This window comes from Toxorhynchites rutilus, chromosome 2 (genome assembly GCF_029784135.1).
Source record: "Toxorhynchites rutilus septentrionalis strain SRP chromosome 2, ASM2978413v1, whole genome shotgun sequence".
Taxonomy (NCBI): domain Eukaryota; kingdom Metazoa; phylum Arthropoda; class Insecta; order Diptera; family Culicidae; genus Toxorhynchites; species Toxorhynchites rutilus.
Window position 1 is genome coordinate 220,581,021 of NC_073745.1, and position 23,798 is coordinate 220,604,818.

General features: G+C 41.4%; 1 protein-coding gene across 3 annotated transcripts in view; it reads right to left on the minus strand.

The window, feature by feature from the left end:
• The window catches only part of LOC129769558 (protein still life, isoform SIF type 1), a 371,458-nt gene that overhangs the window by 13,540 nt on the left and 334,120 nt on the right, over positions 1 to 23,798 (minus strand). For all 3 annotated transcript variants that reach the window (XM_055771901.1, XM_055771904.1, XM_055771902.1), the window contains 4 exons: positions 12,487 to 12,658; positions 12,232 to 12,418; positions 12,019 to 12,169; positions 11,848 to 11,951 (listed from right to left, as the gene is read on the minus strand). In XM_055771901.1, the coding sequence (XP_055627876.1) occupies positions 11,848 to 11,951; positions 12,019 to 12,169; positions 12,232 to 12,418; positions 12,487 to 12,658 (614 nt within the window). The remainder of the gene's footprint in view (positions 1 to 11,847; positions 11,952 to 12,018; positions 12,170 to 12,231; positions 12,419 to 12,486; positions 12,659 to 23,798) is intronic.

A 23,798-nucleotide genomic window follows, 5' to 3' on the forward strand; every position in this document is an offset into this window, starting at 1 on the left:
AAAGCGTTCCTCGCGAAAATGGACGATTTGCTGCTTTCTTCAGCGCTGGAATAGTCACTGTGAAACTAGCAACAAGCTACTACAATAATGCATCGAGCTGAAAAAGTGACTCAAAATGGCGACGATAAATAAAAAGACGGTCAAATCACGATTCCGGAAGCGTTGTTCTTCGCGTTGTGATGTACGACGAAACCTACGTCAAGACAGACTTCAAACTGCTTTCTGAGTGTGAGTTTTACACGGCAACCGGAAAGGGAATGGAATATCTGAATATCTCTTGTTTTATTCGATGATACATGATCTGGAATATCAAGAGTTTCGTTCATATTAAGACATAGAAAAATATCTCAATTTGTTACTAGTCTCAAAAGACGAAGAATTATACCGTAAGGCCTGGAGGAACCTTACACTTCTTAGATAGAACTAACATCCCTGACGCAATTTGACGCAAAATCAAATTGGTCGTTCGAATAACGTCAGCAAATTATAGAGATTCTTCACAAAAACCGTGCTCACAGGATGGGGCTTTGTGTGCTTCATTTTCCGATTGAATCATTTGTCCGTTTTCGATAAAAACATATTCAGTAACGTAATGATTAATAGTGACCGCTGCAGGGCCATGATTATCGAATTGAATTATACAATTGAGTACCCTCCATGTGAGGTGCAGTGAATTCAACAAAACGGTGGAACACGTCACATTGCGCATGTCTCAATTGATTTTTTTTAAAGAAACGTTCGGCTAATGAATTATTTTTCATAATGGACCCGTAAATTGGCCTCTAAGATCATGCGATATTTCTATGCGAAGTCTCTGGTCAACGGCCTTCATTGCATTGCTGACAAATCGAAAGTTGGATCGCCAGATTTGTTTTTCTCCGAGCCAGCCGAAGTAGTCGGATATCATTCAAATAAATTCAAATAAAAATAATAGACAACAATCTATAATATTGAGCCAAATTCATGGGACTTAACACCATTTATTTGTGTTTTGTTTCAAGTTCTATGCATCTAGAAGCACTCTCTATAATTACTTTTGCATCATCTGGTAATCGACAAAGTTTTGAACTTATCAATAAATTTATAACCATCATAACTGTTCAATTAAAGGCTCTTTGCGAAGAAGTCGTCTCTTTTTTCCTAGGCCATGCCTACAGCTCGTCAACCACGTTGTGTTACTCATCCTTTTTTCAGAGGGGCCGCAAACACGTGTTTGGCAGGATGTCGCGAGCTTTGCAAAAAAAAAAGGGAATAAAGAAGGGTGGCTTCCCGGACACAACCGCATTGTTTCACATAGGACTACGAAATTTTAACCAGTGAGAAACATACATGATAGAAATTCAAGAATGAAGCTCTTTGGTACCAACATTTGGTAGCACTGACAAGTTCGTCGATAATACGCTGTACAGAACTAAAACACTAAATATCCAAATAGTTTTTCAGTATCTCTTGGAAAAAAAAAAACATTTCCGAGCACTCTTAGAACGGCAACAGAAAATCCGAACTGAATCGGATTTGTGGTGGGGCGGCGGCGTCGACAGCAACCGTCGCGGTACAATTTTCTTACCTACAAGAATTTGACCAAAAACCGATGAAAATTCTTCGTGACATCCAACTGACATTTCAATTGGAATTTGCACTTTCACGTCACTTTAAAACCGGAAACAATGCTCGAATTCACGAAAATCATAAAAAGTCACTAGTAAGTGAGTCTGAGAAAGCCACTATAGTTAAAAACATCAACGTCATTGCACCAATAAATCTGAACACGCTCCTGAATTCACAGAAGCCCTCTTCCAGCAAACAAAATCATAAAAAAACAATTTGCTTTTGATTACTTCCGATATTATTCTTGAATGTACCGAGTTTTTTATTTTCAAAAAATAATGCTTTATTCTGCAAAAATGGTCACAAATTTAATATTCAATGTATTGCCCATCGCTAGTCACAACTTTTTCCCATCTTTCTGGCAATTCACGGATTCCTTTGCGGAAATAATCGGCCGGTTTGTCGGATAACCACGAATCGATCTAATTTTTGAATTCATCAAAATTGGAGAAGTGCTGGTCAACCAGACTATGTTGCATCGATCGAAAAGGTAGTAATCGGACGGAGCAGTGACTGGAGAATACGGCGGGTGGGATAGGACCTCCCATTTCAGTGTTGTTTTGTTTTGACCGGCTTCGCGACATGAGGCCGAGCATTGTCGTGCTGCAAAATAACTTTATCGTGTCTTTGCTCGTATTGGGGCCGTTTTTCCTCCAGTGCACGGCTCAAACGCATCAATTGTCGTCGGTAGAGGTCCCCCGTAATGGTTTCATTCGGTTGTAGCAGCTCATAGTGCACCACACCCAGCTGGTCCCACCAAATAGACAGCATAACCTTCTGGCCGTGAATATTCCGCGCGGCCGTTGATGTTGATGCATGGCCAGGGTATCCATACGTTACCCGACGTTTAGGATTGTCGTAATGGACCCACTTTTCATCGCCAGTAACGATTCAATGCAAAAAACTCTATCTTTCATGCCGTTGGAGCAGTTGTTCGCACGTAAAAAACGGCGTTCGACATCTCGTGGCTTCAATTCATACGGCACCCAATGTCCTATCTTTCGGATCATTCCCATTGTTTTTAAACGATCGGATATGGTATGCTGAGCTACTCCAAGTGTAGCTGCAAGTTCTTGTTACGTTTGTGATGGATCTTGAATTCTTCATCTTCAAACTTTTTCGGCGGTCCGGAACGTTCTTCGTCTTCCAAGTCAAAATTACCTTGCAAACCACGTCTGAAACGCTCGCTCAGTTGAAGCATGGTCACCATAAACTTCCACCAAAACTGACTTTCCGCAGCTTTTTTCTTCATATTGAAGTAATGAAGTAACACTCCCCGCAAAAACACTCTCGTTGGTACGAAATTCGCCGTATTCAAAGTGGCAAAAAACTATGTTGTTTACGCTTCAATTTTTTGACATATACTGAAAAAGACGCGCAATGACAGTAGCTTTCCAACGAGTATCTGGAAATTTGATTCACTGGAATAATAATCAAGCTACGGTATCTATCGTAAAGCCGAAGAAACTTATCAGTACCCCTAATAACTCTTTGGTTGAAAGTTTTGAAAGTTTTGATCTTTATTTATAATTTTATCGTGCTAGACAGAATGCGGCCCGAGACGATTGCATATTTTTTCCCCCACTACCGTTAACTTTTTTTTACAGTGGATAAAACGAACAATTCTTATGTGTGAATCAATCATACACAATCAATCCCCACATGACGGTAGGAAAACCTACGCGGTACGTCCTATTTAATAATTCGCTTTTCTTCTGTCCATCAGTGCATGCTCTGTACTATGCTTACCTCGCGCATATCCTGAGGCGAAAATTATTGCACGTGCCTTCAAGACGGTAGCAAAAGAGAATCTAAGATTGACCATAGCGAGCACTGGTCTTAACGCTGAAGTCATTGCATCCCAAACGTAACGTTCTTGTTCTTGAAATTTCAAACATACGCCCCAGTACAGATGCAGAAATGATGTGCTGCAAAAATATCGAAGCACATTCTATTTCAGCTGTGTCAGACATTAATATTGAGAAATACTGCTGTCTACTAACTGGAGCGAGACTGTGACCTGGATGATGACTAGCCTTGAAAAAGGCCAATTTGGAAAACTTAACGGTACTCTCGACCTTGGAAAAGGTCATTCGGGAAACCTCGCTGTCGTCTGGTAGCTAGCTGAATGACTGATGAATCGTGAATGTTGTGAAATCATGAAAAGATTGTTTACACTCAATATATTGAAGACGGGATGAGATTGAATTGCAGTATTTTCTCTTTTCACGATGTCAGTAGAACGATCGCTGCATTTGATATTTCTATTTGCCTGTTTGATGATTCGGCACCATTACAGGAACACGTAGTGCTACGTCAAAAACATTTTTTTTTAAATTTAGGTTGCACATGCAAAATAGTGTAAAACAAAAGAACATCAGATGGGCAAAACAGAAGATCCAACAGGATCACAAGCGGCCCGCGGGCCGTACTCGGACTATAGTTGAAATGATCGATCCATCTTGCTCGCTGCGTTCCTCTTCGTTTCATTCCTGTCGGTTCTTTATCGGATCTGGTTATCGTCCGAAATTGTAATGACATGCCAAGCCCACCGTAATCGCACAATTTGCGCTTTATAGGTTTTCTCAGCAGATGATATGTAATTAATGGTTCATCCGCTGTCTGCACCACCTATCTTTCATACTCCACGCCTTACGCAATACCTAACGTTCAACAACACCAAACACACTTTGCTCTTCTACGAGTACAGTCCAAGTCATGTTGAGGACTACCGGTCTACGGGTCTATCCATAGTACCAAGTAAGCGCGATTGCTTTCTTGATGCCGTTATGAAACAATTTGAAGAACATCTGGCGATCGACACAGAAAACCAGAAGATTACAGAAACCCAGGATATTACAGAAAACCAAAATCAGCCAATTTGCCGACGAAAGATGATTGCGTCGTTATCGGGAGAATTCCTGATCAAGAATATAATACACAGAATTCCTGATCAGGAATAGTAAGTGCTTTTTTTGTCCTCCGAATGCAAGATACGTAAGCAGATGTCTGTTTACTAAGAACTTCGTTTCGCAGACAGTGTTGAGGGTTTCTACGAGGGTCTTCGTAGTTACGTGTTCGCTTACTAAATTCATAACTGAGGGCCCCCAAAATGACCATCATTGTGTATTATTATTGCTGTCTTTGCAACAATCATTAAGTGACGGCGATCAAACTTCTCTATGTTCACATACGCTCTGCTGCTATGCAACAAAAATATCGGAATATTTGTGCTAGTAAAAGCATAAGGATGAGACTTATATTGTCACGCTGTGTATGGTCCAACTGTGAGAACTGGAACAAAATAAGTAGGGTAATACGGGGTGAGTTGGACATACGGGGTGATTCGGACCACCCCTTTATCTCACAAAGTACGACTCAACTTGGATTTTTTATAATGTCATTTCCTTTTATTGTTGAACTGTATGTACCTATCGTAAAATTGGACAGGTAGAAGGAAACGGTAGCATGAACACGACAAGCACATTGATTGCCAAAAAATGTAAGTTTGCCGATCGTGGTTTTAAAGTTTTTCCCGCTTTTCGTGTATTGTGCAGTAAAGTTCTGTTCGTCTACAGAAGAGGAACAATTTGATGCAGCGAAACTGTAAGTTTGATAACATTGAATGAAATTGATTGCATTTTAATTTTTGCATGTTGTGTGGGGAGGCATGGACACGTTCCTGTGGGGTGAATTGGTCCTACAGGTTTGAGACTTTTCTTTGGTCTAATTGATTCCAGATGCCGCTGAGTTACAAAAAGAGGATGGGCAGACAACGTTGGAAGAAGAAGGAGTTTAAAAAAGCAGCGCATTTCCTTCGACCAAGTATCGAAAAGGTTTGAAAATGCTCGAAAAACAGTGAAATGATCCATGCAGAATTCGAGATGGTCTCAATCCAATTTGTCTGCTCTGGAATCTGGCCAAGACACCTGGTATCGATCCCAGAACACTGTTACTGATTGTAACATTTTACAAAATACTAAATATAAGTATGTTTTTTTCGATGAAACACACAGTGGTCTAAATCATCCCACAGACGGTCCAAATCACCCCGCATCAAGTTTTAATGTCTCAAAATCATCGTTTTTATTTTATGATATATTTGGTAGTTTGAAGCTTCTTATAATGATTAAACATTATTGATTGAGAGAAAACAAGTGTAGCTCAGAGTTCAAGGTGACATTTTTTATTTAGACCGTATTGGTTTGGAAATATGAGACGATTTGCTTAGGTGGTTCAAATTCCCCCCTTTTCCCCTACTCTTACGCCGAAAAGGCGATATTAGAAGATACAAAAATGCAAACGATTATATTTAGCTATGCTATAGTTAAAAATGCTAATAAGCCTAAATTAACTAAAAAGTTTGGATGAAAAAAGGTTCCTTCATCAGGACACTTGGATATCTTCATGGCAGCCTGAACAACATCCACTGAACATATTAATCTTTCCCAGATGTCACTCATATGTGGGTCATACATAGGATCCTTTTTTTATTACATCACCGCATTTGTAAATTCTGCAGCCAGTTCAAGGCGGCTGATTACTTGAAATTTTATTCCCCGATACGAGTATTTTTTCAAAGGGACACAATAGACTTAACTGCGCATAGTCAGAAGAATCTAGATTTGCGAATGACCCCGATCTGCCCTGTCGAGTAGGATGTGACCTTCGCATTCCTTCATTTCTTCGTGATCTTCCTAACAGCCGATCTGAGCTCGGACACTTGTAACCGCTGTATTGATCCATTCAAGACAGTTTTGTTGTTCACGTGACCGAGCTTCCGATTACAACTGTGGATGATAAGCGTAGTCACGTAATGGGCAGAATCGCCGGAAACTTTGCTTCGTCTGACACTCAGAGTGGCCCGATTCTTCCGTTCTAGCGAATTGCACCAAACCACTTTTCGCTGATAGATCACTTGTTGATTGAACACCAGTGTAGCGTATTGGATTGCGAAAGATCCACGATGAATCGGTTTCAAAAGCTTTAATTCTGTTTTCGGAAGTTCTTTTCTGATTAGCATTTCTGGGATCTTGGAGCGGCAATTTATTATTTTTCTTCTTACAGATACATCGAAATCGTCACACGACCTCTGATTTCGGAAATTTCTAGAGCGCAACGGACAACGATCGACTATCCGGAAATAAGCAGATGCGGTATAAGCGTTAGAATTTATTGAGGGACGATTCTTTTTTCGGTTTCTTGATAGCGAAATAAATAAAGAAACTTATTCGTGCCGTGGAAAACCATATAGGGAATTCACCTGGCATCATTCCATATCCAGTGAGCCACAATGTGTCATGCTACTTACCACTCACAAATATATAACTGAACATGAGTGGAAGATTCGAGTTATTTCGTCGATAATCGAGAAGTATCCACATGTTGCACAAATAAATATACGAAGCTAGGAACAAAGCCCGTTGATTATCAGAGCTGAACCCAACAACGGAGAGCATGACAAATGCCTGCATACTGCTTTGAATCGTACACATCATCTCTCTCTCTCTCTCTCTCTCTCGCTATCGGGGATCTACGCTGCACAGACAAGTTCGAATTGATGAAAAACACATATGGAATAACCAACGTCATCAATCGGCACTTGGGAGCGGAGAATGAGGGAAGAACTAAATCGAGAAAGGTTTTGTTCCTCTCTGCGGTTCCTCTGTGCGGTCTACTGCAAATTGTGTCGTATAAGAAATGATACAGCTGTCGGTGGTTCTATTGCTTGACACGCGAAAATCTATTTTGTTTGCAACATACAAATGCGAGTGAAATTGATGTTTTTAGTGCTTTCTAGCTAGCAGCACACTATGAGTGACACTAATAAAGTTATTCGTTGTTTTCTTTCGCGTTTATTTCACTTGATACTATTTTCGGCGCCAGCGAGATATGATTGATTTCGCTCTTAACAGCATTGGGGAGGGGAGACAAACCAGTAGGAGTGGTGTAGGAAAACGCAAGAGATAGCAGCGTAGTCCGTATAAGAATGTAAACTTTCAGCACCGAAAGCAATCATGACGTTTTGGTTTGCATACTAACCGGCTCGCTAAGTGTTAGCCGAAACAGAGTTCTCTTGTTCTCGTTTGTGTCATGAATCGTAGCATGTAACACAAAACGAATGTCACTGGGTGAAATGACTTCTACGAGATTATATTAGAACAAACAAAAATGAGTCATTCAGTGAAACGTGCAATCGGCAAACACTGCCTGGCATCCTGGGTGAATATTATAGCAATAGAATGAAAGAATGTGAGAGACTAATTTACGTTACGTTACTTTCCGTTTCCCGAAAAATTTTAATTTGTAGTTTCCCGAGATATGTTCAAATTATCTAAACTGGAAAAACGACCCTTGAGGAACACTACACCTTTGCTAGCGTTTTCAGTTGTTTAAATGCTTTCTAGAATACTGAGCACGAAAGGCTGTTGAGCGATTGCTTCCGAGATGCCTGAACCGCTGGAATCCCTTCTTCCCTCCAAGGTTTCTTCGAAGAAGCAAAATAAAGTCATTGAGAAATAGATTGGGATTGTAGAGAGGCAGCCACAGTGCTGCAGCTTTGAACTTCAAACCGTTGTCAATTACTAGAAATTTGACATTTGATTTGTATGTATGTGGCTATTCGCCCGTTTAAAAACAGCATGCTTTGAAGTAGCTCGGCTGCGAGTGGTCCCATACATGCAAATCAAAAGTCAAATTTCGTGGTATGAGTGCGTTCGTAGTTCTTCGGATTGTTTGACGTTTTCTCGCAACCGAGTAACTGACAACTTCTAAACTCGGCTGTATTGATAGTGAGTGACGGGTAGGTGAGCGCATTGTTGTGGTGAGAAACACAATTCCAGTTCAACACATGGAATATTCATGTATTTCCAGATTTTCATCAGTTCGGCCTGTTGAAGTTTTTTTTTCAAACTCTTTTGCCACATAAAAACCATTGCACGTAACATGATTTTTATCGGTAATATCCAAGCGGCCTATAAAAAAGTCTCCATTGCGATCATGGCATTTTATTGAATAACTCTGCTCCAAATGACGTTGCATTTTCGGCTCTATGAGTTTTCAATTAAGGTCACACCATTAGTAATCTGTTTACTCCAGTGTCTCGTAAGTTATAAGATCTGATCACTAACGCCACTTCACGGTGAAAATGAAATGAGTTGTATGCAAGGTTATAAACACTTCATTTCATTTTCACCGTGAAGTGACGTTAGTGATCAGACCCCATGTCTTTGGTACGGTCGGTTGGCAGATATTCCCCACTATTTCACTGGTCAATGCGTCCTTCTTTACTCGTTCTTCGTTCACTCTTAATCATTTGAAAGCACCTAGTATTGATTATGGCTTAATTTGTTCCGACAACATATTACTAGTAGAACATGCGGCTTGAATTGAAGATACGTTACTAACGTCTTCAACCTAATTCTAGCAGAAGAATAAAAAAAGAAAGCTAACCATCCAAATACTCGTCGACACGTCAAACTCAACCAACGGTGCCATCTGGAATTGATAGTTGCGGATATTTGGGAAGGAAAAGAACTACATAAGGGTCATAAGTGCAACGAAGAAAGAGCAGATCTTGCTGTTCTTAGTAGGCCAACCAGTAACACTATCGATGTAAACATGACCTGGTTGCAAGTAGTAAGGGAACACCATCAGTACAGAATCATCGACTCGACCCTAGGCTTCTCTAGCGAGGATAGTAACCTAGGTTAGTGAGATAATCGAGGCCAATTACTCAAGTTGATTGAGACAAAATTGAATTCTAAACATCATGTTCAAACCTTATTTAGGATCAAAATGGGATCTGATATCATTTGACTCGTGTTATTATAGTAACTATTTATTCTGCTATTATTTTGGCTAATGCATTTCAACAAACAAAATCAGTTGATACAAATCACGAGTAGAAATTTAGCGTGGGTGTGAACGGCAAATCATCCATTTTCATTTTTTTTTCTCACACCTGAAACGCGTTTCGTACAGCAAGACACACACGCGTCGACTTCTACTACTATACGTATGCACCTGAATATTGCTCTGGGAAGGCTCGTTGGATTGGAAACAAAACCGAAACAAAGGACGAAGGATGGATGGAATGAACCGAGTAGCTTTATGGATTATGCACCTAAACATGAATTTCATCGAGATCGAACGAGCTCTGCTTGTCGAAGCTGGCTTGGTGGTACAGTTTGGCCCGGGACGATTTCTTCCGCGCACGACTTTGTCGTGCACGGGCTTTTTGTTATGGAGGTTTCATGTCCTGCATGATACACTCCATACAAGAAGCATAGACGGGTTGATGCTGTGATGAAATGACCTGGGGTTGTTTACGCTGGTGGTATTGATCGTGATGGTCAATACGGGCGTAGTGCAGACTTGGGTTTTGTCCGTAGTCTAGCATTGTTGCACCGTCAACCGAACGGGATGAGGCAAGGCGGTGCAAGCGCTGCGGGGAAGAACTTCGGCTGTAGCTTTTGGGAATAGGCATGGGTCCACGATTGTATTGCCTGTCGGGTGATGGAACACGACTGTAGAAATGTTGGGGAGAGACTCCACCTCGTGTTTGCTTCGGAGGAGAATAATTACGATTGTCTCTCCGGTGCTGTGGAGATAAACCCCGTGAGTAACGTTGTGGGGAATGTCCGCGACTGAAACTTTGCTGAGGAGAAAGTCCTCGAGCGTAGTGGCGCTGAGGGGATCGGCTTCTATAGTAATCACGAGGTGGTGACGGACCTCTACTATAGTTTCTCTGCGGTGAAGTACTGCGACTATAGCTACGCTGAGGCGAAGTTCCTCGACTGTAGTTGCGCTGAGGTGAGTTTCCTCGGCTATAGTTGCGTGGAGGTGATGCTCCTCGACTATAATTGCGTTGGGGAGAAGTTCCACGACTGTAGTTACGCTGAGGGGAACTTGCTCGACTATAGTTACGCTGAGGCGAAGTCCCCCGACTGTAGGGACGTTGTGGGGAAGGTCCCCGACTGAAGGAGCTTTGAGGGGAGATGCCTATGAACGAAGTTTGCGGAGAAATCGATAAACCGCGTGTTACTGAGGCCTGTGGAGAAAGACCCCTAGCATAATGTCGACTGGGTGAAGAATCTCGACTGTACATATTTGCCGGTGAACTGCTGCGACTGATCGATTTGCTACGTTCAGAAAAAGAATTGATTCTTTTCTTACTTTCTGTTGTAGTCGTATCTAAATTTGTGTTCGATGAATAGCCACATGCATCGAAACCATCCAGAGACTTTTTACGCTCTGTACTACCAACCGAGGCACTTCGCTTTGCACGCCGATGCCTTTCTTCCTTTGTATTTTGATAAATGTGTGGATAATCTTTCTCCACTCCGAGATATTCACTGGACATGGAGAGGTAACATCTGTTGGACGATTGATATTGTTCATAGTCTGAGGATAGGTTAGGATCAGTTTTTGAAGTGGTACTATCAGAACTTTCGGAGGGTTTGCTAACGCTAGGACTAGAAGAACGTTTCAGGATTCCACCAACGACACCCCCATTCACTACCTTTTTCTTCAGAATACCTTCCCCTGCCTTTTTGCTAAAATTAGGACTAGAAGATCGTCTCGCACGATCTGGACTTTTCTCAATTCTAACGTTCCGTTCGATATCGATACTGTTCCTGGGAGATTTAATTTTTATGATTTTGATTGGACTCTTTTCCCGTTCAACATTTTTGGCACGTTTAGGTGATTTAGATTTTTCTATGTTTGTAGTCAATGTTGCTTCCGGTGAGGAGTTCGCCGAGGAAGCGCTCAACGTATTCCGTGAACCGTTCATTTCCGACTCCTGTTTGGGAGATAAGTCCTCATCCGGAGGAGATGAGTAGATTTCTTCGAACGAAGAATTCCTCGTCTCGTCCTTGGGAGAGAACTCCTCACCGTTCCAAACATCAACGAATTCAACTGGTTTCGAGGAGCTTGAACCTTTAGACTGAGCGTATATAGTGGTGACTGTGCTCTGACTAGCAGTCGTCATTGTTGTCGTGCTCGTCGAGGTCGAAGTCTGAGTCGTCGTCTGCTGTCTGCACTGCTCACTCTCCAAATGTTTCTCCTTCAAATCTTCCATATACTGAACTATATCGGTCTCGATTAGGCTGTCTAGGTTAAGATCTTTCAGGTGCTTATCCATCGCGCAATCAGTATCGGTCTGTTTCGGCTCTTCAGCTTTGGACTCAAACATTTCTACGACATTTTTATCGCTACTGGGAGAATTGCGCTTACCTAGATCTTTCATCAGCACCGGATGGTACGTGGCCGGTGGATGCGACGACTGAATGAGACGGGCCTGGCTTCCAGTGCTGCCAACAGACAGAGTAGATGTAGTGCTGTGTAAATTGAGAGAAAAAAAATCATTTCACGGCCGTGTGAGCTGCGTCGCAAACGAACTCTTACCTCAGCGTTAGATGATTGGGTGTCTTGCCTAGGGAAGATTTGGGCTTGACCGAACCTTGCTGGGAGTCATCTTCGCCTTCCGATTTGGTTCCCGGGTCAGCCTTTTCTGGTTCACGTTCATTTATGTTGCGTCTGCAAGCGGCAACTTGTTCTGGAAAAAGAAAAAAATACGTGAAAAGAACGTCAACACATTCATTTAAATTTTTGTCGAACCTCCAACATCTCCGACAGTCTTACTACGCATACGGAACTGACCACTGTACTGCGGGACCTGTGGGTCATCTGTCTCCTGGCTGCCGGATGTGGTGTTATCGTAATCGATGTTACCTGACGAGTGACGCTGGTTGATTTTTGATTTCTTCGGTTTGCCGAGCGTTTGCGACCCTTGCATTATCTGAGGCTGCGATGAAAACGGTAGAATTAGTATGGTTGAACTATTATTTTGTGTTAATCATGTGGTGCACAAACCTGTGGCTTGGGACGCTCCAGCGTTTGTGAGTTTCCAGATGAGGTGCCGATGCCAGTCATTGAGTTCATACTGCCGCCCATGCTCTTCAGCGAAGGAATCGACATGTTGCGGACGCTCTCGCGTATGATCTGTCGAATCGTCTTGAGGAATGCATTACGGAAGTCGCCGGTGCTGAAGGGTTAGACGAAAACGTAAAGGGTTAGAATGAATTGGTATGTAATAAAAACATCTGACGACATTTTTGTTAAGAAAGGACTACCTTAACTATTTTTTTTCATTTTACACCTTTTACAGTAAAAACAATTATATTGAATAGTTCTAAAATGTCAAGTGTTATTGAATATAAAAAATATTCTCATTCATGAGCACTTGCAATAATAGATGTCGGATTTGATTTCCGGTGAATCTTTGAACATTTCCTAATTTACAGGTTTCTACGGATTATCATTATTGCAATACATTGAATAAAAAGACATATTTCACGTACATATTCAAATTTACCAAATATTGTGCAAACTATCGTGTAGAATATCGTTAGATAAAAATGTTAGTTTTATATACGTCAAATATTTCTAATACACGGGTGTTGTTCGTTCTCCAAATTTTTACTAATGTTGTATTTTCAGACTAGGACTCGAAGCAGTGACTTCGCCGCCATTTAAAAAAAACATTCATACAATAATTCATTTGCACTATTCCCATAAAACAGTTGATTTTTCATGTAAAAAAAACTCAGACATGCGCTCTGAAAAGTAAGCATCTGTGCATTCATTAGCTTCAAACAAACCGCGTTACTCAACAGAGGAAGTTTTATAATTTTCAAATGGTCTTTCCCAAGGCCGGATGTTAATAAATTTTCATAATCAGAACTAGAAAAAAAGGATGAATGCTGAATACAAGCATCTCGACAGAAAACGATGATAAGTTCCCTTCATTTACTGCTCCGGAAGTAAATTATGGGAAAATAACCTTTCATTGAAGAATAGCCGATGAAGCTCCGTATGTGGCAAATTACAATTTTGATAAGTATTTCTGAAGATTTAGTTCAAGTTGCAGGAAAGGAAGGCGGTATACGGTCCATTTGTGTATTCTTCACGCAAGGGTTGGTGCTTTCCAGCAATTTTTTAGAGTTGATTCGAGAAATAAATTTAATTGTAAACAACCTAGCAAACATTAAATCGAATAACTTGGCATATTCTGAATCGCATATGAAGTGGGAACGAATCGCAATCGTCGATCAAAATATGCAATCTGTATATCTAAAATCGTATAAAAAGCAAAAAAAAAAACGATTTTATTTGTTTTGTAATGATAAATAAAATGGTTTTTTTTTGCTTTTTATACGATAGGCCGTTATTCGATATAACAAGTATCGGTTTTATGATATACATTATCGTAAAATCGATCTAAACGAAATCATATATATGCATATCAGGCTGATGCAGTTCGTGAGTCGCATGAACATATAAATTGAATTCATGTAGTACTGCGAAGAACTGTATTACAATCGTTCAACAGTAAATCATATTGGATCGTATTTGAGGCCATATTACATCATATTAGGAATTTGACATATCAAGATCCTCGATGTCGTATGAACAGTGTCGACGTCTGGTGGTGATATGATGATTTCGGGAGGCAAATTAATCTCTACTAGATCAGCAGGCCCGAAAGCAGCTTTTAATTGGTAAAATTTGAATGAAAAATTTTACATCGTGTTATTTGATTATTTAAAACACGTAGCACTGAATCTTACTAGGCCATTTCTATATAAATTTCAAGACATTTCCACTGAAATACAAAAGACGACCAGGAATGACATATCCGATTGCATTGTTATATTCCTAGAATTATATACCAGATAGCCGTGCGAGATAGTTGTTGCTTATCATCCAAACAACCGGAGTTCGAATTCCATCGGAACAAATGTTCTTAACCATCACCATCACTCATTTCAAGTATTTATACCCCTCTCATTAAAAGTGAATTGAATAACTCCAATTTTTAGAAACTTAAATGATGTCATATATAAAAGAGGCTTTCCTTGAAGTTATAAAAATAATTACAACCTCACGAACATTTTCCGCCATTGGTTTTTATTTATTGTCTGTAGTAAATCGTTTATACAGCCATCGCATGTGACACCGATATGGTGGTTCTCAGATTGTCGTGGAAAGCGATAATTTTGTCCTTTTCACTAAATATTAGACACATATTTTTCATTTTTTCATTAGGGTGCCCATATCCATTTTAGGGTGGTTCGAAAAATCAATTTTTTCCACGCTTTTCCAAAAATCGCTTCATCAAAAATTCATAACTTTTAAACCACTGAACCGAATTAGGAGATCGACATATCAAATTAAAGCATATTAGCATATATTCTTTTGTGGAAAAATATTACAGAGAATTTGGATTTTGTTTCCGTAATTTTTTATTGCATTTGTTTTTTATAGTTTTCATGGTCTCGGGACCAAGGGTGCTACTCCAATGAGGAGTTATTTCTTTTTCTTGAGTTAGGATTTTTCAAAATTAACCGATGGTCCGAAAAATCAATGTTTACCCTCTTAACAGTGCAAAGCTCCGGCTATAATATTATATTGTTTAAGATATATACTGCATTCGTCTTCGTGAAGTCGAGGCCGCCGGGTGTATTTTCTCCCGTCTGGTGATACCGTTATCTTGTGATACTGTTGTGATACCGTTACTTTCGCTGCTGGTGAAATAAACGGGATTTTTGGACAGCAATAGTGTGAAGCAAACAAAGCGGAAGGAAGAAGACCTGCATCGCGGGCGCTGTGTGCTGGCGTGTTTATCGCCATATCATCGTCATCGAAATCATCATCGCACTGTGGAGCCATACACCGTTGCAGCTGTGCTGTACGATCGACACGCGGTTCGCTGGGAACCGTTCTAATTCAACCGCACGGGTGTGCGATATAAGTATATTTTTTATTAGATTAAGGTTTTTAGTTTAAGAAATAATCAGAAAAAAAGATTGAGAAATCACTGAAAAACTGTACATCTGCCACTTTATATGGCAGAATGCGGAGAACCCGTTGACATGGAGATTGAATCCACTGTCTATCCCTCCACATCTACGGGAGGTGGGAAGTCGCTTAAACGCGTTCCCCCTTCAGAAGAAGTCTTTTCGGGGGAGGAATTAACCCACCTAAACAAGCCCCCCTCAAGAAAATTTGCAAACCTCTCCTCTTCACCCCCTCAGTCTCCTGCTACCGTTCCTCCTCTCGCTCCCGTTCTCACTCTCCTTCTCGCTCCCACTCCCGTTCTCGCTCCCCCTCACGATCCCGCTCCCACTGAACTCCCGATCACGCCACCCAACCCTGCTGTTTCCGCTTCCGCTCAACAATCGACCCCACTTTCCTCTCCTGTTGTGTCTCCACCCCGTGTCAAGGTTTATCCAGAAAATGCAACTGGAACTGGCCCATGGGTTGTTTTCTTCCGACCTAAACCTAAAGGAAAATCCCTGAATGTCATTCAGATCATGAAAGATTTGACAAAAAATTATTCCTCCGTGGTCGAAATTTCCAAGGTTCGCCCGAACAAACTGCGTGTTGTCGTGGCTGATCGGAAGCAAGCTAACGAGATTGTTGTCGACAAGCGGTTCATTTTAGAATATCGCGCATACGTGCCCTGCCATAACGTAGAAATTGCGGGAGTGATTACAGAAACGGGTCTGACGTGTGAATTTATTAAAAAAGGAAATGGAAAGTTCAAGAAGCTCCCCTCGATGGAAGTCGAGATCTTGGACTGTCGCCAATTAGGCAAAGTCTCCCAGGAAGGGAGAGAAACTAAATTCACGCCGTCCGACTCGTTTCGAGTAACTTTTGCTGGTTCCGCTCTCCCTGACTACGTTATGGTGGACAAATTGAGACTGCCGGTGCGACTCTTTGTGCCAAAGCCCATGACTTGCAACAAATGCAAGTCAGTTGGTCACACTTCAGATTATTGTGCCAACAAGGAGCGCTGTGCAACTTGCGGAGAGCAACATGTGGGGGAATCCTGCAGTGCGACTGAGCATAAATGTCCATATTGCGGGGGAACTCCACACGCGCTCTCAGCTTGTGAAACTTATAAGAGTCGCTGGGAGAAACAGAAGCGCTCTTTAAAGGAACGCTCGAAGCGCACATTTGCGGAAATTTTAAAGGGCGCTTCTCCACTGACTCAACAACAACAACCAATCTCAACACACAATACTTTTTCCTCGTTGCCAGTTGATGAAATGGAAGCGGACACAGCTAGCGGGGACACACCGTTTATTTCCAAAGGGAATCCCCGGCGCAAGAATGTGACCACTCCCAAAGTTCAAGAACAAGTCCCCCCGGTGATACCCCCTGTTAGCTTGCCTAAAAAATCGAGTGCCGCGGACAAGCAAAATCAGGTTCCTCCTGGCTTCCGTGGGAATAGTTCACCTTCGAACGACCCAGCACTCGAGGGAACATCAAAAACCCCAACTGTCCCTATTTTTTCGTCCAGTTCAACTTCCCAATCGGGATTTATAAAGTTGTCTGACCTTCTGGATCAAATCTTCAAGTGTTTTAATGTTTCCGACTCCATCAGAACCATTGTCATCTCAATGCTTCCAGTATTAAAGACAATTTTGCAACAATTGATGCAAACATGGCCCCTCCTTGCAATGATTATCTCTCTTGATGTCTAATTTAAATAGAGAGGTCGGAGATATCACTGTTTTACAGTGGAATTGTCGTAGTCTCATCCCTAAATTGGATACATTCAAATTTTTAATTCATAAATTCAATTGTGATGTTTTTGCTCTGTCCGAAACTTGGCTTTCTTCGCGAGATGATCTCTCTTTCCATGATTTCAATATTATACGCTTGGACCGTGATGACAGATACGGAGGGGTGCTATTGGGGATCAATAAGTGCCACTCATTTTTTCGAATTGACCTTCCACCTATTGGAGGGATTGAAGCTGTTGCTTGTCATGCAAACATCAGAGGAAAAGACCTCTGTATTGTCAGCTTGTATTGGCCTCCGAGAGCTGCGGTTAGCCGCAAGCAACTTGTTGACATGTGCTCACTCCTTCCTGAGCCACGATTGATCTTGGGAGACTTCAACTCTCACGGAACTGCCTGGGGGGAACAGTACGACGACAATCGTTCATCGTTGATATATGACCTTTGTAACAGCTTCAATATGACCGTTTTGAATACTGGGGAAACAACACGTGTACCTAAACCTCCTGCTAACCCAAGTGCTCTTGACCTCTCGCTTTGCTCGAATTCACTATCGTTAGATTGCAAGTGGAATGTAATCCAGGACCCCAACGGTAGTGATCACTTGCCAATCAAAATTTCCATCACCATTGGGTCGAATTCTTCTGAATCTATAAACATGGCATATGACCTCACAAGACACATTGACTGGAAAAAATATGCGGACGCGATTGCTCTAGCCATCAATTCCAGAGATGGTTTACCTCCATTGGAGGAGTACCTTTCCTTTCTCGTTTGATCTATGACAGCGCGGTTCGCGCTCAAACGAAACCCATCCCAGGTTCCACCATTTCCCGAAGGCCTCCCAATCTATGGTGGGATAGCCAATGTTCCAAGCTTTATCAGGATAAATCGAACGCATTCAAAGCTTTTCGGAAACGTGGAACCCCTGAAAATTTTCAATCGTATTTGGACCTTGAAAATCAATTTAAAAACTTGATCAAAGGGAAAAAACGTGCTTATTGGCGAAATTTCGTGGGAGGTTTGTCACGAGAAACGTCAATGAAAAAATTATGGAAAGTGGCTCGAAACATGAGAAATCGCTCTTCAACGAATGAAAGCGAAGAATATTCACATCGATGGATTTTTAATTTTGCACGGAAGGTTTGTCCTGATTCCGCTCCTGTGCAAAAAATTGTTCGAGATATACCACAAGATAGGTGCGATCTTGATTCCGAGTTTTCGATGGTAGAATTCTCTCTTGCTCTCCTTTCATGTAACAATTCTGCTCCGGGATCGGATAGAATTAAGTTCAACTTGCTGAAAAATCTCCCTGATGTGGCGAAACATCGCTTGTTGAATTTATTCAATCGGTTTCTGGAACATAATATTGTTCCAAATGATTGGAGACAAGTACGAGTTATAGCTATTCAAAAACCCGGAAAACCTGCGTCCGACTTCAATTCGTACCGCCCAATAGCAATGCTGTCTTGTATACGGAAATTGTTGGAGAAAATGATCTTGTTTCGCCTTGATCGATGGGTAGAAACGAATGGCCTACTCTCAGATACACAATATGGGTTCCGCAGGGGCAAGGGGACGAATGATTGTCTTGCGTTGCTTTCTTCAGAAATTCAAATGGCTTACGCCGAAAAAAAACAAATGGCTTCAGTATTCTTGGACATAAAGGGGGCCTTTGATTCAGTTTCGATAGAGGTCCTGTCAGACAAATTATACTCTCGGGGTCTGCCGCCTCTATTGAATAATATGTTATATAACTTGCTTTGTGAGAAACATTTGAATTTTTCTCACGGGGATTCGACAGTAAGTCGGGTCTCCTACATGGGACTCCCCCAGGGCTCATGTTTAAGCCCCCTTTTGTACAACTTCTATGTAAGCGACATCGACAATTGCCTTACACAAAATTGCAGCCTAAGACAACTTGCAGATGATGGAGTGGTGTCTGTCGTAGGATCAAACGAATCCGACCTGCAAGGACCCTTACAAGATACTTTGAACAATTTTTCAACCTGGGCCATTGGGCTAGGGATCGAATTCTCCACGGAGAAAACAGAGATGGTGGTTTTTTCTAGGAAGCATAGACCAGCAAAACCAAAGCTTCAACTTTTGGGTAAACCGATCACTCATGCTATGTCATTCAAATATCTTGGGGTCTGGTTCGACTCCAAATGTACTTGGGGGGCCCATATTAGGTATCTGAGTAAAAAATGTCAACAAAGAATAAACTTTCTCCGTACAATTACCGGCACCTGGTGGGGAGCCCACCCCGAAGATCTTATAATGTTGTATCGAACAACTATTCTCTCAGTGATGGAGTATGGCAGTTTCTGTTTTCAATCAGCTGCCAAAACACACCTCATTAAACTCGAGCGAATTCAGTATCTTTGTCTCCGTATTGCGTTGGGATGTATGCCCTCAACGCATACCATGAGCCTCGAGGTTTTGGCAGGCGTACTCCCACTAAAAGATCGCTTCAATTTATTATCTCTTCGGTTCCTCATCCGGTGTAAGGTTATGAACCCATTGGTGATCGGAAATTTTGAGCAGCTGATCGAGCTAAATTTTCATTCTGGATTCATGAGCTCATATCATGAAATCGTCTCCATGCAGGTTGATCCTTCTTCGTATATTCCCAACCGTGTTTGTTTTCCTGACTACATCATTTCCTCTGTGCATTTTGATCTGTCCATGAAGCAGGATATCCATGGAATTCCAGATTATCATCGATCGGGGATCGTTCCTACGATTTTCGAAGCAAAGTATGGGCGTGTCAATTGTGATAATATGTACTTTACTGATGGGTCCTCTATGAATGAGTCCACAGGATTTGGAGTGTTCAACAATTTTTTTAGCACCTCACACAGTCTTCAGTATCCTTGCTCAGTGTATATTGCTGAATTGGCAGCAATACACTGGGCGCTGGACAGCGTCGCCTCACGACCTGTTGAACACTATTACATTGTAACGGATAGTCTTAGCTCTGTCGAAGCTATCCGTTCAGTGAGGCCGGAAAAGCACTCGCCGTACTTCCTTGAGAGAATACGAGAAATTTTGAGTGCTTTATCCAGACGCTGTTATGTCATTACCTTTGTCTGGGTCCCTTCACATTGCTCAATTCCGGGTAATGAGAGGGCTGACTCATTAGCAAAGGTAGGTGCAATTGAAGGCGAAATTTATCAGCGTCAAATCGCCTTCAATGAATTTTATTCTTTAGTTCGTAAAAATACCATCGTTAACTGGCAACGCAAATGGAACGAAGATGAATTGGGCCGGTGGCTCCACTCAATTATCCCTAAGGTTAGCCTCAATCCGTGGTTCAAAAGTCTGGACTTGAGTCGGGACTTTATTCGCACCTTCTCCCGACTCATGTCCAATCACTGTTCGTTAGACGCGCTGCTTTTTCGTTTTAATCTTGCCGACAGCAATCTCTGCGGTTGTGGCCATGGTTACCACGACATCGAACACGTTGTTTGGTCGTGCGAGTTGTATCTTGTCGCCAGATCGAATTTAGAAAACTCCCTTCGGGCTGGAGGAAAACAGTCCAATGTGCCGGTGAGAGATGTGTTGGCTCGGTTAGACCTTGATTACATGTCCCAAATATATGTTTTCCTTAAAGCTATCGATCTTCGAGTGTGATTGTTCATACATCCTTTTCCCCTCCTTTTCGTCCTTCGCGAGCTATCGGTTCCCTTCCTACTAACATTAGAATAAGTTAAATTGTAAACACATATTAAATGTAAGGATAGTTTTAAGAATTGAGTGTGAAGTGTCAGTGTGAATGAGAATGTGAATGTGAATGTGAATGTGAGTGCGAGTGTAAACACACATCTCCTTACATCCCATCCTTTTCCTAATGAAAATGTGTCACCCTTCTAAACTCGAGTCGACCGCGAGTAATCGGTTTCCTATTTCATTAACCATAGAATTAAGGAAACAACATGTTGATATATGCTAGTTGAAATATAGTTAAGAGTTTGGCTCCATTAAACTTATGTAACTGAGCCTGTAAAAATAATCGGATTAATAAAAAAAAAAAAAGATATATACTATGTATAATTCGGTTGTAATTATATACAATTGTGAGTTGATTAGATATCTTATACGATTTACCGTGTATAATGTTATATGGTTTTGATGTGAGAATGTGTGAACAATGCATGGAGAAAATTACTCACAATGCTTTTCAATCAAATGGCACATACAAAAAGTTCTCCGTGTGAAATGTTAGGTAAATTAAAGCGCCACAAGTATTAAATCGCAAGCTATGCGACTTACTCTAACTCTAACTCTAAATGATGAATGTAGATTGTTATACAGCCATTCCATGGCAAACCGATATAGTGGTTCTCAGATTTTCGTGAAAAGTGGTAGTTTTGTTTTTTATCGCAAAACATTTGTTCGGGCGCAGGCGCAACCCGTCAAATTATTTGCACAATTATCACTCGCTGGAAAACTTATACTCTTCAAGGGTAGTTCTTAAATGAACTGCTCGTGATAATTGTGACTCAGGTATTCAACGTTATAAAGACGAACGAATGGTGTCTCGATTAACAATAAAGGTATTTTATTTTTCGACTGGAATTTACACCACTGCGTTCGCACGGATAGCTGCACCGTCGAAGAGATGCAACTGTACCCCTTTTGCTGTTCTCCTTCTGCTGCTGCTGTTGTTGCTGCTGCTGCTGTGGTTATTATTGCTGCTGCTTACTGCTCGGTGGTCGACGTCAAACTGCACTCTGCACGATGATTTCGGAATATTGCTTGGTGGTGGAATGAAAACTGAACGTGGAGCGCATCGTGCTCGCCACTTTTATAGCGGATTGCATTGTTGCGCATATTCGGTGGGCGTGGTTTAGGTTGCTGAATATTTGTTCGGCACTCGGAGCGTCGGGCGCGAACATTCTCCCCCGGTTGGAAATTATTTTTCAATTTGCAAATATGGTTGTTGATTTTCTTTGTCTTCAATTGGTAAAGGTGCAAGCTTGCTGGTCGTCAGGAAGGTTCCTTGAAGTTGTCATCGGTCACTCAAAATCGTTGTAGGATAGCCGCTGGTCCAGAAGTCCAAGTGTATCGTCGTGAAGTTGTTTTTGCTGCAGAATTCTGAAGTTCTGTGATGAAAGTCGGATTACACGAACGATGAATTGGTTTCAAAACTGTATGATGTGGATGTTTTCTGGACGGATATTCTTCTTCGTTGATTTCTCGACAATGATTCAAATTTTTGTATTTATCGATGACTGGTTTGTATGGCGTTTTTGGATTTTCCCCTTTCGGCTGTCGTTTTTCCAAGAACAGGAAACGTTTCGGAGCAAGTGCGCTGGAGTTTCTCATCTGAGTTTCATCACGCTGATAAATTTGATGAAAATGGTTTCGAATTTTTCTACCTTCTAATAACACAGGCTCGGTAATATTTACTGCAACATTAGCACATACTGGATTCGGCAAATCTTCGGTATTTTTGTACGATCCAGCAATGACCCATCCAAATTTGGTCTCGTGTAGTGTAGGCAAGTTATCTGCTAACTGCAGTTGAGCTCTTTGAAGGATTTGGAAAAATAATTCTATCCCGATAATCATATCTACCTCATGCGGACGGTGGAATTCGGGATCAGCTAGTACAATTCCGGACGGGATATTCCAAGGTTCTACGTTCACTCTGGTGATGGGAATTATGCCAGTGATCTTCTCCGTTATTAAGCAATTAATATCGGCTGTAAAATTGCTGCATCTGGATTTGATGTGTACGCCAACTTGATGACGAACATTTGACCTTGATCCTCCTATTCCGATTACTGGTACATTTGCAGGGTGTCTTTGTAAACCTAGTTTCTTAACCATCGATTCTGTCAAAAAGTTCACTTGGGAACCTGAATCGAGTAATGTACGAACCTGATACGTTTGACCATTTCTACCCGTTACGTTCACCATGGCTGTCATTAGGAACACTTGGTTACTTGTCTGCTGGATTGCACTAGAGCATACGGATCGTTCCATAGCGATTGGGTTATAATTAACGTCACTTGGTTCCTTCCTGGATTGGCTTGGATTTTCTTCGATCTGAGTTTGTTGCACATGGAGCAATGTGTGGTGACGTCTTGCACAAATTCCACATGTTTTGGACGATTGACACGACGATACACGATGTCCCTTACGTAGGCAATTAAAGCACAAGTTGGCTTCCCTCACCTTGAATTGTCGCTGTTCTATGCTCAAACTAAGGAACGATGGACACTTGTAGTTTTGATGTTCTTCAATACAAATTTCACATAATACATTTGAGGTTGTTGCAGCATGTGATATACTCATTGGATGATTGGGTGCCTTCATTGAAAATTTGAGGTTGTTATTGTTTGGATTCATTACCTTTGTTGGATTCGCTGACTCGCATCTCTCTAAAACTTGACAATGATCTTTCAGGTATCTGATGGTTTCTTCCAGACTGGGTAACTCTCCATGCTTTAATGTTTTCTCATAATGTTTACGTGTTTCAGTATCGAGACATTTAGTCAATAAATAGTTTATAATAAGGCTGGAGGTTGCGTCTATGGGTTGATTCATAAATTTCAATCCCTCCACGTGTCGTGCACAGGTTTC